The 15,467-nt window shown below is 34.8% G+C and overlaps 6 protein-coding genes across 6 annotated transcripts; 5 read left to right on the forward strand and 1 right to left on the reverse strand.

The window, feature by feature from the left end:
• Positions 1-1,607: 1,607 nt before the first annotated feature.
• LOC115624695 lies at positions 1,608-3,598 on the forward strand. The gene is made up of 4 exons (XM_030519508.1): positions 1,608-1,716; positions 1,775-1,860; positions 3,252-3,384; positions 3,438-3,598. Exons 1-4 carry the CDS (start codon positions 1,608-1,610, stop codon positions 3,506-3,508), a joined length of 399 nt encoding a protein of 132 aa, XP_030375368.1. The 3' UTR covers positions 3,509-3,598.
• Positions 3,599-3,620: 22 nt separating this feature from the next.
• Positions 3,621-4,395, forward strand: LOC115624694. Its single transcript, XM_030519507.1, has 4 exons — positions 3,621-3,750; positions 3,833-3,918; positions 3,975-4,110; positions 4,169-4,395. The coding sequence occupies exons 1-4, from the start codon at positions 3,636-3,638 to the stop codon at positions 4,240-4,242; spliced, it is 411 nt and encodes a 136-aa protein (XP_030375367.1). The 5' UTR covers positions 3,621-3,635; the 3' UTR covers positions 4,243-4,395.
• LOC115624696 (extensin) lies at positions 4,395-5,093 on the reverse strand. The gene has a single exon (XM_030519510.1). The coding sequence runs from the start codon at positions 5,085-5,087 to the stop codon at positions 4,491-4,493; it is 597 nt and encodes a 198-aa protein (XP_030375370.1). The 5' UTR covers positions 5,088-5,093; the 3' UTR covers positions 4,395-4,490.
• A 4,302-nt stretch (positions 5,094-9,395) lies between these two features.
• On the forward strand, positions 9,396-10,285 carry LOC115624693. The gene is made up of 5 exons (XM_030519506.1): positions 9,396-9,455; positions 9,529-9,689; positions 9,743-9,831; positions 9,904-10,036; positions 10,094-10,285. Exons 2-5 carry the CDS (start codon positions 9,566-9,568, stop codon positions 10,162-10,164), a joined length of 417 nt encoding a protein of 138 aa, XP_030375366.1. The 5' UTR covers positions 9,396-9,455; positions 9,529-9,565; the 3' UTR covers positions 10,165-10,285.
• A 338-nt stretch (positions 10,286-10,623) lies between these two features.
• Positions 10,624-11,137, forward strand: LOC115624881. Its single transcript, XM_030519727.1, has 3 exons — positions 10,624-10,762; positions 10,837-10,919; positions 10,979-11,137. Exons 1-3 carry the CDS (start codon positions 10,654-10,656, stop codon positions 11,135-11,137), a joined length of 351 nt encoding a protein of 116 aa, XP_030375587.1. The 5' UTR covers positions 10,624-10,653.
• A 3,374-nt stretch (positions 11,138-14,511) lies between these two features.
• LOC115624953 lies at positions 14,512-15,212 on the forward strand. Its single transcript, XM_030519805.1, has 4 exons — positions 14,512-14,607; positions 14,665-14,747; positions 14,803-14,938; positions 15,000-15,212. Exons 1-4 carry the CDS (start codon positions 14,574-14,576, stop codon positions 15,077-15,079), a joined length of 333 nt encoding a protein of 110 aa, XP_030375665.1. The 5' UTR covers positions 14,512-14,573; the 3' UTR covers positions 15,080-15,212.
• The last annotated feature ends 255 nt before the right edge of the window (positions 15,213-15,467 follow it).

Raw genomic sequence — 15,467 nt, forward strand, 5'->3', positions numbered from 1 at the left:
TTAATTTCATTAATTAATTAATTTTTTAAAATATATTTTTTTGTAATTTTATTTTTTGTGGAGAGTACAGGGTATTTTACTGTCGGGCTTGCTCGACTGTAGCGTTCTATCTTGTTCAGCTCTGATGCATGCGGAGAGAGGATGAAGGGTAAAACTCGATTTTTGTGTCAAAAAATTAATCACAAGTTTGATCGTAAGTCACGTTGTACGAAACAAAGAAAGAACCAGACCCAATACTTCGATTAAAATAGGACAAAATATTGACTGCGTAATCACGAATTTTGGTTGGCCAACACGGTCGTCAAAATCCGAATCCCTAAGACCATTTTTGAAAAAGTATTTCCGAGTCCGAAAACCAACTTAAGATTTTTTTCTCATTTCATTTTTGTACTGGCGAAATGGAACTTTTACTGGTAGTCGGTAAGAAATTTACATTTCCATCAAACTAAGCTCGGTCAAAAGCAAAAACACGAGTCCTGTACCTTAAACCTCCTAATACCGTTCTTTGTTATACCTTTGCCAAAAAAATATGGTAAAAATTTTTCATCAAAATGACGAAACGATAATAAACCATATACACAAGAATGGAATGCTACAATCAGACAACTCTTAAATCCCCTGTAGCTATTATCACCAAACAAAAACTATATCTATTACAAATTTTCAGTTTCATAATTTTTATATATATATTTTGACTCTGAACGGGGAGCAGTACGGTCACAATGCTGATGAGGCTTACCCTGGCATTATACTGTAAAAACACCCAAAATATTATTGTATTTATTTTATTTTATTTTTCGAAATCGAATAAAATAAGAACACAAACTATATTAAATGAATTTCACAATTATTATACGAGTATTCGTCTATATACGATTTATCTTATCTATACAAAAAAAAAAATCAAAATTAACAAATCGCTTCAAGATTTATTTAGCTGTAAATAATACATATATTCAATACAAAATTTGAAAAAAAAAATGTATATCATTATTTCCAAATATTCCATTAAAACATTCTATTAAACATTTTAATATTTGACTAAAACAGCTACAGCTAAATATCATGGACATATTTTTTTTCTTTTTTAATTATTATCTTGTGATATTTTATTTATGAAACCACTCATAGATTTTTAAGACTATGTGATGATGTTAGCTACGTGATTCGAACTCCCGTGGAAGTATGCAAAAACAATTCCAGCTAATTGCCCGTTCGGATTGAGCAGTATTTTGTAAGAAAATTGATAACTTGTTGGCTATTCCTCTATTTCTATTTAATGTAGCATAAAACAACGACCATAACCTTAATTGTTCAATACTGTATGCCTAGTCTAAGACTTTAAAAATGCGGCCAAAACAAATAGTTAAAGAAACGTGAGCGGCATTTGATAGCTAGGGCAGTGACCAAAATATATTAACTGTAAATGAACTCAAGGCAACTAACTGTACATGTAGTTAGTTACATAGTAATGGGTCTTAGAATTTATGTGGCTTTGCTACCAACATTTTCAGCCAATCGGCAATATATAGTAGTTGCTTTGCGAGTAATTTCATAGCCTCATTCATAACTATTCACATAACATAAAAAATCGAGCACAACTCAGTATGATCTACACCGATGACTGCTGTTGTTGCATTGAATTGAGATGCGGTTGCATCATCATAGCCATTATTGAAGTTCTCCTGCGCGGCGCGGATCGTTACTTTGTAGATCGTAAGTAGGTACGCCTCCTACGACAATGCATTGAATTATAAAGGTCTACTTCTCCAAGGGGATACCTGGCTTGGTTTTGCATCTCTGATCATTAGCGGAATATATGTAATTTGTTGCGTACTCATGCTTCTTGGTGTCCTGTTGGTAAGGCTTTTTTGCATTTTTATATTTTTGGAGATTCAAGCGGGTGTATACATACATACACTAAATTTATTATAGGCTGTAATCCAAGTGTCTTGCTTACGTGAAAGGAAGTTTTGATTTAACCGTCTAACAGTATACATTTTAAAAATCTGTTTGTTGGCTCTGTTGAAGCCCCTGGCTATATTTGACTATGAATCAATCAGTAGCTGTATAGTATAGTCGAAATCATAAATAAACATTTGTTTTATCTTTTCAACAAGGCAGTCACAAACAACTCTTACATGGGATCATTTTATAAAATCATAATTACTAAAAAATGGAGTTAAATTAATTAAAGACAGGGAATTCCTTTTTGCTGTATAATATTTGTTGATATAACTAAATCAAAACTGAAGCAGAACTTGGAACGAAAAATTTTAACGAATAACGGTTTGATTTTATTGGACAGCTACTCACTAATAGCTGGTTTAAATGCAGTTAATTAAATTTATTAAGGTTAAACAAAACAAAAAAGAAAAAGAAAATATTCATACTCCAATCGCAGCGCTCGTACTTGTACGTTGAGATTATTATTACTATTTTGTATTAATATTCTCTACTTTATTTTTTTTTTATCCAAATCGGAGGGATGCTCCACCAGCACCTTAACTGTTTATTTAATTTTAATCTTCTCATCTTAACTATCGTTAACAAAGCTACGGGGGTTCTTGGTTATATTAAACGATGGTCCACAGAATTTAATGACCCCTATACCACTAAGCTACTTTACAGTGTTCCAGTACGGCCAAAGCTAGAATGCTGTTCAAGAGTTTGGTGTCCTCAATATAAATTGTATCAGGACCGCATTGAGTCGATCCAGAAACAATTTCTTCTTTTTGTATAGTTCTTGGATAGTTCTTGGTCTTCTGTTTCTCCACAAATTGATTATCGGAGATGTTGATTACGCTATACTCTTAGGTAGTATACATTTTTCTGTACCTACCAGGCCAACAAGAAACTTTTTGCCTACTTAACAGATGCACTAGTGATTACGTCATGCACAAGGGCGTAGGCAGTGGGGTGGCCGGGGGAGTAAAAAAAATGTCGCCATATGAACTCGACCAAACATTCATTCATCATTATTATCGCCTTAAAATGAAACTAAGTTGGATTTGTTGAAATCTTTTTATTAATCATATGCATCACTTATTATTTATTTATTATTTTAACGCATCGTGCATTATTCAATAAAAATTTAAAATCTTGCTAAATCCCCCCTCCAGGTCGGATTCGTTATTAGATATTTTTGTAATTTTTATAGGCTATTTTATTTCGTTAGTTTTATTTAGCTTAAATAAATAAATAAAGAAATTAAAATTGTTGCAGAATTACCCCCAATTTCTCTCCTACAGACTGTTTCCCTTCTTCTTTTACCTTATTTATTGGTGGCCTTGTTGCGGACGATTATTATAATATGGGAATGCAGTAACATGGCAATGGATGGCATTATATATAATTATATCATATTTGATTTAATTCAAACCGGTGAGACTGTTTTATAATACTTGAAGTAATAATCTTTATCAAGCCCTCAACAGTACTGGGAGTGTACTTTTGCCTGGTAGTTTATTCCTACTATTCGCGGTTGTCTGACTCGGAAGCGTCCTGAATGTTTCCAAAAGAAGGAAATATATGTTTATATTCGAGTATAAGTTTTCATTTTCTGAATAAAATTAACACAAATTTTTGCTTTGAACATTTTGACACTAAAATCATTTTTATTTTTTATTAAGAATATGGAAATTATCTATGTAAAAAAATGTTGTTTTTGTATAAATTTGAAAATAGCTTGCATTATTATAGCAATTTTTGATTGCATTCTCACATCCTTGGCTCACAAATTTGATGCTCGTAAGTTGCACACAAATCACATATCCAAGTATCTTATATGATTAACTAGTGTACTTATTTGAAAATGAAACTCCTTTCTCAGACGCTGATGCAGTACCCCATGTGGCTACTATTATCTTCCTTTGCCACTTTATTAGCTGCATATTGCTCCTCCTTGGTGGTATTTTAGTAAGTGATCAACTATAGATCTGCGTAATACATACTATACTTCCTCTTCTTTCTAGGAAAGGCCTGTACTCTTGCTCCTGTACATGCGCCTTACTGTCCTGCGGGTATTCTGGTCTTTGGTATTTTGTTTCTTGGCTGTTTGTGTAGGAAAAATTGCACTAGTGGCCATTGCCATTGAAACATTGATGATCAGTAAATATATCTCAGTATATGTTGGTCCTAGAAATACTAATAAGAGATTCATTTGCAGCGACGGGCGTTTATTTTTGGATAGTTGTCAACTCCTACTATGGACTGCTGGGTGGACATCAATATATTATTTAATAAGGAGAGCTCGCTAACTTTTGAAATTCAACAATTTGAATAAAAACTCACAGAGATTTTTATTTCAAATTTGGATGCTTACCAAAACCGAGTTACGAGTAGCTATCTTTGGCTTGAATCACCATGCAGGGCCTTCAATAAAAAGTTTATAATTTGGGATTTTGTTAATGCCGAAAACTTTATATTTTATATTGCACTATAAATTATATTTACATAGAGCATGGCACATTTTTACACATGCCTTATCACTAAAACTGTTCGATGGTACGCGGTGCTGGTGGTGCCCCGTATTCCTCGGCGGGTGCTGGGGGCGGCCCGTATTGGGTCGCTGGTTTCTGTTGCTGCTTGTACTTGATGAAGTAGACCTCCGGCTTGCTAGGCTCCGTAGGCGCTGGCGATGGCAAAATGATTGGTTGCTGCTCCTCCGGCTTCTTCACCAGCACGTAGACCAAAGTCTTGTGCTCGTCCTGCACGGGTGGGGGAAGCACTTGACGCACCGGCGTAGGTGGGTTCGGTGCCTTGATGAATATGATTTTGTAGTGCTTCTTGGGCACGGCTGTTTGTATGGGCGATGCAGCCGGGTACAGCTCTGGCTCTTCTGGCGGCACATGCACATAGACATTTTTTGTCACAATAGCTTCAGCGGTTGGAGCCGCTGGTGGTCCGTAAAATGGCGCTGGTGGACCATAAATAGGTAGCGGCTGTGGTGGTGCAGGTGGTGGTCCGTACTCTTTCTGAAGCGCTGGTGGAGCCCCATAACGTGGCTTGGGCGGCTCCGGCCGCGCCAAAACGACAGCCAAGCTGCTCAGTGTCAGGAAAAGTAGCACAAGTTGCTTTTGCATCATGTAGATGTTGATGAATTGATGTCCGAAACTCGAATGACTCGGATGTGCGGGTCAATTGTGCATTATATACAACAAGCGCCACTTGATCGCCGCAATCGTTTGTATAACCCCCTTTCGTTGTTTTTGCATAATATTTTTGATGGCTTCCCAATCGCATCGCGTCGGTGGCGTCCGCTCCGCATGCGCCATGCATACAAATGACTCCACGTCATCATCGTCATCGCGTTTGTCGACAGTGCCGTTGTGCCCATTTTATTTTCGATATTTCGATAATGAAAACGAAATTGCTAAAGTAAATGCTGGCCTTTTGCCCAGACTCGGGTCCCAGGCCCACGTCTGACTTCATGCCCGCGCACGTTCTTTTTGGGCTGGACTTTCCGCCTTTTTGGCCGTTATTTGCTAAATGTACGAACATACATATGTACAGACTATATACATATGTATGTTTGCATAGATATGTACGTCTGTTGGTTCATATGCCATAAAAATTCCTCGATTACGTTGCTTATTGTATAACTTTTTGAAGTGCGAGACATAAATATCATTCGGCTACTAGCGGTCATTGGTAAAGTATTTGTACATATACTATATACCATGCACTCACATACATATGTATGTGCAATGCACAGTGCTATCCAGAAAATTGAGAATGCAGTACTAAATATACTTTATAAAATATGAACTAATTCATTTCACATTGGACAGCTTGGTATTTATGATGCTATTGATAAAGTTTTCCTTAAAATCAAACAAACAAATACAAATGCTAGAATGGGTTCAACTCTAGTAGCTTTGCGGGAAGTGACCCCACAAAGTATATATATGTACATATTCTTGAGCAGTATGTCATGGCGAGTCGATCTAGCCCTGTCTGTCTGTCCATATGAATACTCAAAGACTTTAAGAGCTAGATACACAAAACTTTACAAAAAGATGCCTTATGTATGTACGCTGTGCAGTTTGATTTATTTGTTTGATGTACCCCACAGTCCCACTATTAATGATTTTCCAAAACTCCCTTAATTCATGGAATTTGTGATTACCTTCAGATAGTGATTATGAGTGTGTAATACACACAGTGTATGTCAAGTTTCATCGTAGAGCGATTTAACATTCCAACAGGCAAGACCTTCTCTAGACGGTCTTCATATTTTAACTTGCACAAAAGAAGCCGTTATATTTTTTTCATTTAAGTCCAGAGAGTTTTTTCTTAGAATTGTATGTTTTTTATTTTAATGTATGTTTGAAAACTCTCAGATCACTCATTCAAGTGATATTGACAGTTGAATGCAAAAAATAAAAAAAAATTCCTCAAATTGTCGCCAAAGAAAATGGTTTTGTTAAATTCACAAAAGTGTGTTTTTAAAAAAGTGGGCAAGCTCATAATTTTGTGGTGAGTAATTACAAAATTGTACTTGAGTTCTATATTACAAATAAAACAAACAAATAAAACGCGCAGGTTTTAAGCTATTTTCTTTCAAATGAAATTTGTCTTATAAATTTTGTCCGATCAATTGGGGTACATAGTCAATATCACTATATCTACAACTATTCAACGATTTTCAAATTATAGAAAAAGTGCAGCAACAACAAATAACATACAACAAAAAATATAAAACAGTTGGGGACAGCACATAAGTACACACAATTAATTAGAGATGAGCATTGTCGGTGCTTTTTGTTCGAGGCACATCGCTGCTCTGTAGTGCTGTGCGAAACATCGATGTAAAATCGATACATCGATGTTTTGCAATTTTTTCCAAACATCGATGTTTTATTTCCGATTTTCGATGTTTTTTACTACTTGTAAAAAAAACGCGGGAAAAGCTAGGTAAGTAAAAGCTAAAATTTGCATTTTTTAATAAAACCCCTAATATAATACAGAACAAATTACTAATATTATAGATGGATATTGGTGTTGGCAGTGCTTGGAAATGGAGAAGTTTTTAAAAGAATCTAATAGCAAAGGTAATTTTTATCTTGCAGCTGCAGTCTTATTTGTGTATGTGTATTTTCATTATTTGTACATATATTAATATGTTGTTCTATGTACTTAGATTGTAATGCAAACTCAACCGAAATGGATAAGGAACCTGAGGAAGGTGGTCCTAATAAACGGGTAAAATATGGAAAGTCAACTGTGTGGAATTTCTTCAATAAGTCTAAGGATGGCAAGTCTGCTAAATGCTTTAAATGTGGTAAAGTGTATCAAACATGTGGCAATACCACCAATTTATCTGCACATTTTAAACGAATGCATCCTACGTTGACAATTGAAGAACTACCAACGACCTCAAGCTCTATTTTGTCGTTTATAGACAAAAAATACGAAGCATTTTATTTACAGATCTCAAATGATAAGTCCCTTAAGGCATGTATATGCAAGTACCTCTGCGTTCCTGCAACGTCCACTGAAAGTGAGCGCATGTTCAGCAAAGCTGGACTTATAGTTAGCGAAAAAAGGAGTTCGCTTAAATCAAAGAATGTAGACATGCTCATTTTTATTAACAAAAATGAGTGGATCTCAAATAATTAGTCATGAATTATATTTTTTATGTTATGCTTTTCATTTTGTTATACTTATATTCTTTCAATTTATGAAAATATTGTTTTGTTGTTTTATCTGAAATTAGTCATTAACTATAATTTTTTATGTTATACTTTCTCTTGTTTTTAGTTTATTATTTGAAGTTATAAAAATATCGTTTGTTTTAAACCCTTTTTTTCCTTTATAAACAGACAAATCAAAACGAAGTGCCCTATGATGTATATTAATTTTTTTTTGAAAATTTGTTAGTGGAATTTCGATGCATCGATACATCGATGTTCTTCCTCCAAAAAAATCGAAACATCGATGTTGGCAAACATCGATGTTTCCCCACCTCTACTGCTCTGCCATAGTAGAAAGAGAAATAGAATATACTTGTAGTTAATAAATATATAATTGCAAGCAAATTGGAGAGAACGCTAGAGTCGAAAAAATTAATTAATTAATTAAAGGGAATAAAAAATTTTATTTAAATTTAAGAGGGTATACTAGTTTCGTGGGAATGTTTGTAAGACGCAGAAGAAGGCGTGGCAGACCCCAAAGAGTATATTTATTCTTGATCAGGATGACAAGAGGAGTCGATATAGTCATGTCCGTCTGTCTGTCCGTCTATCTAGCTGTAAAAACGCAAGGATATCAGAAAGTATAGGAGCTAAAATAACCACATTTGGTATCCACACTCTCCTAAGCCCAAGAAAGGACAAGTTTGTTGATTTTTTCGAGTGCAACCCGCAATCAGTGATTTTTCATAACTCCCGTATCTCTTGGTAATTACATGCGGCTTTTGATTATATGTCCGTATGCCAACTTTCATCTTGATAGATCAATTATAAAGAAAACAAGAGAGAACGCTACAGTCGAGCAAGGCCGACAGTGTAATACCCTGTACCCAGGTAAACTTTCGTCACTGAGTTATATGCGCCCACAGCAGCAGCAAAAAGAGGAAGAAGAAGAGCGAACTTGTTGCTGCAGTTTGGGGAGGTTGTACTGGCGAGAATTTGTTTCGCTAATAACTTTTCTTAGAATTGACAGAATTGAATAACATTTTGAACAACAGTAGACAATTATATATAAATGATGTGTGCAAAGTTGGTTTAGGTAGCATTTGAAATGTGGACGCTATTGGCGAAATTCTGTAGCGAGAAGGGGGGAAAATTAAATTAAATTAAAAGAAATCTCCTTTCTTGGACCTAGGAGAATCTGGATGCCAACTTTGGTTATTCTAGCTTTTATAGTTTCTGAGATCCTTGCGTTCATCCAGGCGGACAGACGGACGGACGAGCATGTCTAGATCGATTTCTCTCGTCATGCTGATTCAGAATATATATACTTTATGGGGTCGGATCGGAGATGCTTCCTTCTGCATGTTACATACTTTGCACAAACCTAATATACCCTTTTTAACCTATGGGTACAGGGTATAATTATAGCAATAAATGCAATCTCTGCTCAGCTGTGGTTGTTGTTGCTGCTTTGATTTAATTTAGTACTGCACACATACAAGCTTAGACACGATTCTGATATAAATGTAAGCTGTTGAAACTGTATATAGAAACTTTTGTGTTTATGTATTGAATATTTTATATTTTATTAATTAAATGATTTCAATTTAAAAAAAATTTTCTAGTTTTAAAAAAAAAATGTATGTGATGGGTACAGGGTATTTAAGAGTAGAGCCTGCTCAACTCTAGCATTCCTTTCTTGTTTTAAATCCTACTTTGCATTTGAAATCATTATTCATGAGTTATCGAAAACAAAACATACAAACACAATATTTTCAGCGAGTAATCAGGGAGTCATACAACATTACTATCTAAAGTGTAAGCGCAGCGACAGCAAAAATTTTAAACAAAATGTAAAATCGTCATTCTATGGCGCACTTTCATTTTTCAGAACTACAAATCGCATACACTGAGCAAACGCCAGGAAAATGATTTACTTACAGTTCTGCTGTTTCTGTGTTGATCTACGCATTGGAAGTATAATAATAGGGGTTCTGGACTTTATTCTCGATATCATAGCTACCATTTTCATAGCTATTTTCGGAGAGTCTGGTAAGTAAATATCTGGCATGTCAAAGTTTAAACCAATCACGCTCCATTTGTAGGTATACCCGACTTATGCCATAAGCTCTTCCTTGTGTTTATGATTATACACATGATCAGCATCATATTTTTAATAATAGGCGCCATAAAGGTAAAAGGGGCAAATGTCAAAACTTTAATTCAAATGCTAATATATATTTGTGATCATGCTTTTATCGTACAGCTAAGACCCAAATACATGCTGTGCTATGTACTGGTCAGCCTAATCAAACTTCCACTCATGATCATACTGCTGATAGCTGATATAATACTAAGGATATGGTATCCAGTTCTCTTATTTTATATCATTATGTTCGGTATGTATTCTAAGGTTGCGCTGCTATGACTTTGCTAATTTTATCACCACCTTTCAGTTGTCGGATTATATTTCTGGCTTGTCGTATATTCGTTTTATGCCGCAGTCGGAGGTCAAATATTTATGTGAAGCCTACACTCAGATTTATTAAATTCAATGTATCTAGTTTTTCATCAACATCTCGAATATGTAACTATATTAATGTAAATTTATTGAATTTATGGCAATACAAAATTTTGTTGTAAGATTCTGCGTACTTGTTGCTTTGATGCGTGTATGTGGCCTGTCGGGACGTTTTCACCCAACAAAAGCTCAAGCAGAGATTTATGGAAATAACTTCCTGTACTTGGCTTTATCTACTTATCTATTCATACTGATGAAGAATACATACATATATATTTTGTCAGCCACGACTACATACACTAATATACCCTTTTCTGACTTTAGTACAGGGTATCATACATAGCTAGAAATAAACGTATTACATCTTAATTAAAAGACTAACCTTTTGCCTTAGATTTACAAGTCAAGTACTCAGCAATTTTATGTAAATAAAAAAGATTCCCTAGTCCAAAAACAGCACGAGGAAATCTTTGATCTACCAATACAATTATCACCATGGTGCGTGTTAAGCGTTTCTGTTTCTGCATTTCCCTGCGAATGGGCTCTATCTTAATAGCGTTAATTGATACGGCAGTCAATTTGCTTTTGATCAATTTTGGAAAAGGTAAACAATGGAAAGTTCCTAAAAATCATTAATGCATATATAAAACCATTTAATATTCAAACGCCTCCACACAGATGTCTCCTCATACCATATAGAAAAAGCTGTTGCTATTTGTCATATTATTGGTTGTGTTATGCTTATAGTTGGGGCCCTAATGGTGAGTGAAATGATGAAGATGCATCTCGTAACTTCTTTCCAATTGTAAACTGTGCACAGAAAGCTCAAATTTTACTGGTCTTCTACTTAATAACAAGCCTGATAAATAATATTATATTGATTGTCTATACCGGTTTCGTGTTCACTGAGATAGGCCGCGCTGCTTTGTATTTAATGGTCCTGCCTACAGCGATAATAGTGCGTGAGTTTTGCCTATAGATATATATGCCACATAAATATCTGCTACTATTCTCTAGCCCTCAATATATACTTTTGGATTGTTGTATACTCTTTCAATGTGGAAGTTTCCAATGCTCTGGATGAATACGAGGCGGAAAATGATTAATTAAACAGTGCTCTTTATACTGTTGGAAATAAACCAATCGTAAAATGTATTGGGACATATCTTGTATTTAAAATTATTAATTCGCTAGAATGTAGATACTGGAACTTATGTATGTATGTGGGTAAATAAAACTGCCTTCAGAGCAAACAACCTTACATTTCTGGCAACACTAACTGAAATACGCAATTATTATGAGGGGAAGATCAACCACTATACTCGTACGATATTAAACACATTCATTACTATTGAAATTCTAGGAGCAAGATCATGTGAACACTTAAGACATTAAATTAAATTGAATAAGCGCATTAGTGAAAATAATTCGGTTCTGACTCATTCTAAAAAGGGCTTTGAAACTGAAAAAGTCGATCCGGAATGCAATTTGCTTAACCCATGCTACTGAGGGGTTGGGGTTGTTTCTCAAAATTATTTTAAACAAGCTAAGAAACTACACAGTTCCTTTATTCCTCCGCCTTCGTACAATCTACTTTTCATTAGAAATCCTTTTTCCCCTTTTACCTTTGATCATCCGAGGTCCAAACTTAGTCATATGAGCTGAGATTACAAAAAAAAACAAGAAAGAACAGTCGAGCAAGCCCGACAGTGAAACAGAATCACTCCCACAACAAAAATATTTTTTTTTTAATTTTTTAAGCTAATTTTAAAAAAATGAAATTTTTAATTAAATTTTTAAAAATATATTCAATACATACATTTACAAAATCCGAGGATAATTTTGTTGGCATTTTGGGTTTTCTTTTGAATTTATTACATTTATTACGATACTTTTTAAGTTTGTTTTTTGTTTAGTGGCATTCAATTGCAAAATTTGCATCAATTTTAACAGAATTAGAAGACAGCGTGCTTAGATAAGTCGATTTTGTATCGAAAACGATGGCCCTAACAGGAATTCAAAAAATTTATATTATTAGTTTTAAAAAACAAAACATCAAATATTGCCATATCTGAGCAAATAATGTGTAAAGAATTATCTGTAAGGAGATTTTAAGTAAAATATGAAAAAATCGAGAGTTTAGATCGAGAGTTGAGATCGAGAGTTTAGGTCTGGCAGCGGACGTCCAAGGATGAATAGTGGGCATTAGGATAGGAATTTAGTCCGAATATCTCTGCGCAATCGTTTTAAAACAGCTCGAGAAATTACTGCAGAATTTAAATATGGCAGTCATTAGGAAATACGTAAATGTCAAATGGCGATTAAAGAAAAATAATTTGAGGGCCTAAGATTCATTCCAACAGACTAAATTGGTGCAAATAGAGGATAAAGGTCAGGATAGGTCAGCTAATGGTTGGGCCAATATGATATTCTCTGACGAAGGCAAAATCAAGGGATTCGGAGTCAGATTCGGGAGTCATGGTTTGTCGTAGAGTCAATGAAAGATTCAGTGATCAATGCGTGCAAAGTTCTGTGTTGCATTCCCCATATAAGTATTATGATCTGGGGACTTTTATTGCTGGAAGGTACTATCAACTCTGCAGCCGATGTGGAAATAATAAAAATGGATGTTTTTCCTACAATCGAGGCTCAAAAGTGTTTTTTCAAGTCGATTGTGCACCATTCCACCGTTCGAAATCGGTAAGAACTGCCTGGATATTTTCTAACGTGGACCTGTTGCTTCAAGTTTTCCAAACATTTTATCACTAATTAACTATTTTTCTTGGCGTAGGTTAAGGAATTTAAAGATATTTTAGGTATAAAGTCCCTTTATTGGCCTGGAAACAGCCCAGACCTCAACCCTATTGGGAACGTTTGGTCCATTATTAAGCGAAAAATACGCCGTTATAAGACCAATAATATTGTAAACGTGAGAGATCATTGCATTTAATAGGTATAATGGAATCTTCGGGATTGTTAAGAAAATAATACGAAAGCATGCTTAATTGACTACAGAGCGTTGTAAAGGCAAAGGGCGGCCACACCCACTATTAAACAAAACATTAATTTTTATAATTCATAAAAACTGAAATAAAATGACAGACAAGTAATAACTACAATTTACAAATCTTTTTTCCCCGTAATAATGTGCTTTATCTGCTTTTTATGATAAGGTTTTACCATACAATAAAAAAGTTTTCGTAAAATATACTGACATCGTCATGAAATAAAATATTTGAAAATAAATTTGTTATTTGCAGAACTGATAAATCTCTTTAGTGACTTCAACAATATATAGTTTTAACATAATATTAACATTTGAGTGACATTTCTTATTAATATTATAATTTTTTAATATCCTGTACCCAAAGGGTAAAAGGCTATACTAGTTTCGTGCGAATGTATGTAACAGGCAGAAGGAGTCGTGGCAGACCCCTCAAAGTATATATATTCTTGATCAGGGTGACAAGCCGAGTCGATATAGCCATGTCCGTCCGTCCGTCTGTATGAGCGCAAGGATCTCAGAAGGTACTAGAGCTAGAATAACCAAACTCGGTATCCAGATTCCCATAAGCCCTAGGCAGGTCAAGTTTATTTTGTTTATTCTGATACACCCCCCCCCCCACTCCCCCGCAATTCGTGTTTTTTCCATAACTCCAGTAGTTCTTGGAATTTCGAAAAATTAGGTAGCTATATCCCGTTAGTGATTATGTGTCTGTATACCAAGTTTCATCATGATAGGTCAATTCTGAAGAAAGTTATAGCCATAAATAAAATCGCTGCTCAGGCGCTGCCCGCAGCTGTTGTTGCTGCTTTGGTTCAACTTTATGCTGCATACATACGCGCATATAAACACGCATAGGTACGTGATGTAAATGTATGCTGTTAAAACTAAACATAAACATGTATTCTAATTTAATTTAATTAATTAATTTTAATTAATTCATTCATTCATTTTTTTAATAATTTAATTTTTTTAATTTTGTTTTTTTGTGGAGAGTACAGGCTATTTTACTGTCGGGCTGGCTCGGCTGTAGCATTCTCTCTTGTTCTTGTTGCTGCTTTGGCTCAACTCTGTGCTGTACATACACAGCCACGCAATCCCGATGCAAATGTATCAAGTGAATATGTCACAGCCTTGTGACTGATCAATATCACTAACGGCCCTCGTCCGCTGGTCAATAACAACTTCGAATATTACCTCGAGGATGAGGAGCCGTAACTTTGTAGTACAAGTTGAATCCACCTGATTTACTTTGCCTTTTGTGTTATTAAGAAATCAAGAAAAATACCTCATATACTTGTATTTAGGTCACCCATCGAATTGAGTACTTTTCCAGATGTTCAAGGTACGCACCTGCTGCTTCTATATTGAATTAAGACTCGGTTGCATTATAATATCCCTTTTTGAAATAATGTTCAATGCGTTTGGTATCCTTTTGGGCGATGGTAAATACCACTGCAACAAAGATGTATAACCCTTACCGCAACTTCTGTGACCCTCAGAGAATGTAATAGGACTCATTGGACGATCAGTATATATGGTGCATTGTATTGGTAGCATACTGCTTTTTATTGGCGCATTTCTTGTAAGTATTCTTGTATTTTAAGTCTTTGGTCAGAATAATAATTGAACTCTTGCAGAAAATGTCGATATTTTTATTAATATACCTAATAACCGATATCTTGCATATCATCTTTGGCAGCATATTCCTGTTTGACTGGTGGCTGGAAAACCACCAACTGAAAACTGAAATAGTTATTGGGCTCGCACTTATAAGTATATAAGCTTCTAATTGAGTAGCATAAGCACTAACAGTGAGCCTTTTACGACTTTGCAGTGTGCAGCATTTACTTTTGGTTGGTAGTTTACTCCTATTATGTTCAATGCAAGTCCGAAGGTTACTACGAAGAAGACTAATTTGGATATTTAAAACAATACTCAATAACATTTACAAGACTAATCTTATTCCTTTCTTCTGAGTACACGATCGATTTTTATGCGATTTTAAAATCCTACAATGCAAAATCTATAGTTAATAAATGAAAATACATTTCTTAACAGAGCGTTGCGAAGTATCCTCATTAGTTCCTATTCTTTATGTAAAACTGGAAACTGTTAAAAGACTAAATAGCAAAATTAAGGAACTCATAGAAGAAGGAAAACGAACGTAAACAACATGAAAATATACATTTTTGATAATTCTTCCTCTTGTAATTTCCAAGATATCACTTATACTTGTATAGTCATTTGTACAGTTACATATCTGTAGAAACCTTACAGACTGAACTTACGACATCTTAAAACA

Source organism: Scaptodrosophila lebanonensis, unplaced genomic scaffold (genome assembly GCF_003285725.1).
Source record: "Scaptodrosophila lebanonensis strain 11010-0011.00,11010-0021.00 unplaced genomic scaffold, SlebRS2 tig00000061-arrow-pilon, whole genome shotgun sequence".
Classification (NCBI taxonomy): Eukaryota; Metazoa; Arthropoda; class Insecta; order Diptera; family Drosophilidae; genus Scaptodrosophila; species Scaptodrosophila lebanonensis.

Excerpts from the sequence above, each read along its gene's own strand:
- LOC115624881 (XM_030519727.1), top strand. The coding sequence starts at position 10,654 with ATGGTGCGTGTTAAGCGTTTCTGTTTCTGCATTTCCCTGCGAATGGGC. Across the intron at positions 10,763-10,836 it reads TTTGATCAATTTTGGAAAAG|ATGTCTCCTCATACCATATA; the intron begins GTAAACAATGGA and ends GCCTCCACACAG. Across the intron at positions 10,920-10,978 it reads TTATAGTTGGGGCCCTAATG|AAAGCTCAAATTTTACTGGT; the intron begins GTGAGTGAAATG and ends AACTGTGCACAG.
- LOC115624694 (XM_030519507.1), top strand. The coding sequence starts at position 3,636 with ATGGAAATTATCTATGTAAAAAAATGTTGTTTTTGTATAAATTTGAAA. Across the intron at positions 3,751-3,832 it reads GGCTCACAAATTTGATGCTC|ACGCTGATGCAGTACCCCAT; the intron begins GTAAGTTGCACA and ends CTCCTTTCTCAG. Across the intron at positions 4,111-4,168 it reads CATTGAAACATTGATGATCA|CGACGGGCGTTTATTTTTGG; the intron begins GTAAATATATCT and ends ATTCATTTGCAG.
- LOC115624696 (XM_030519510.1), bottom strand. The coding sequence starts at position 5,087 with ATGATGCAAAAGCAACTTGTGCTACTTTTCCTGACACTGAGCAGCTTG.
- LOC115624695 (XM_030519508.1), top strand. The coding sequence starts at position 1,608 with ATGATCTACACCGATGACTGCTGTTGTTGCATTGAATTGAGATGCGGT. Across the intron at positions 1,717-1,774 it reads GGATCGTTACTTTGTAGATC|GGGATACCTGGCTTGGTTTT; the intron begins GTAAGTAGGTAC and ends TACTTCTCCAAG. Across the intron at positions 3,385-3,437 it reads ATTTGATTTAATTCAAACCG|TACTGGGAGTGTACTTTTGC; the intron begins GTGAGACTGTTT and ends AGCCCTCAACAG.
- LOC115624693 (XM_030519506.1), top strand. The coding sequence starts at position 9,566 with ATGATTTACTTACAGTTCTGCTGTTTCTGTGTTGATCTACGCATTGGA. Across the intron at positions 9,690-9,742 it reads AGCTATTTTCGGAGAGTCTG|GTATACCCGACTTATGCCAT; the intron begins GTAAGTAAATAT and ends CTCCATTTGTAG. Across the intron at positions 10,037-10,093 it reads ATTTTATATCATTATGTTCG|TTGTCGGATTATATTTCTGG; the intron begins GTATGTATTCTA and ends ACCACCTTTCAG.
- LOC115624953 (XM_030519805.1), top strand. The coding sequence starts at position 14,574 with ATGTTCAATGCGTTTGGTATCCTTTTGGGCGATG. Across the intron at positions 14,608-14,664 it reads TGGTATCCTTTTGGGCGATG|AGAATGTAATAGGACTCATT; the intron begins GTAAATACCACT and ends TGTGACCCTCAG. Across the intron at positions 14,748-14,802 it reads TTTTTATTGGCGCATTTCTT|AAAATGTCGATATTTTTATT; the intron begins GTAAGTATTCTT and ends GAACTCTTGCAG.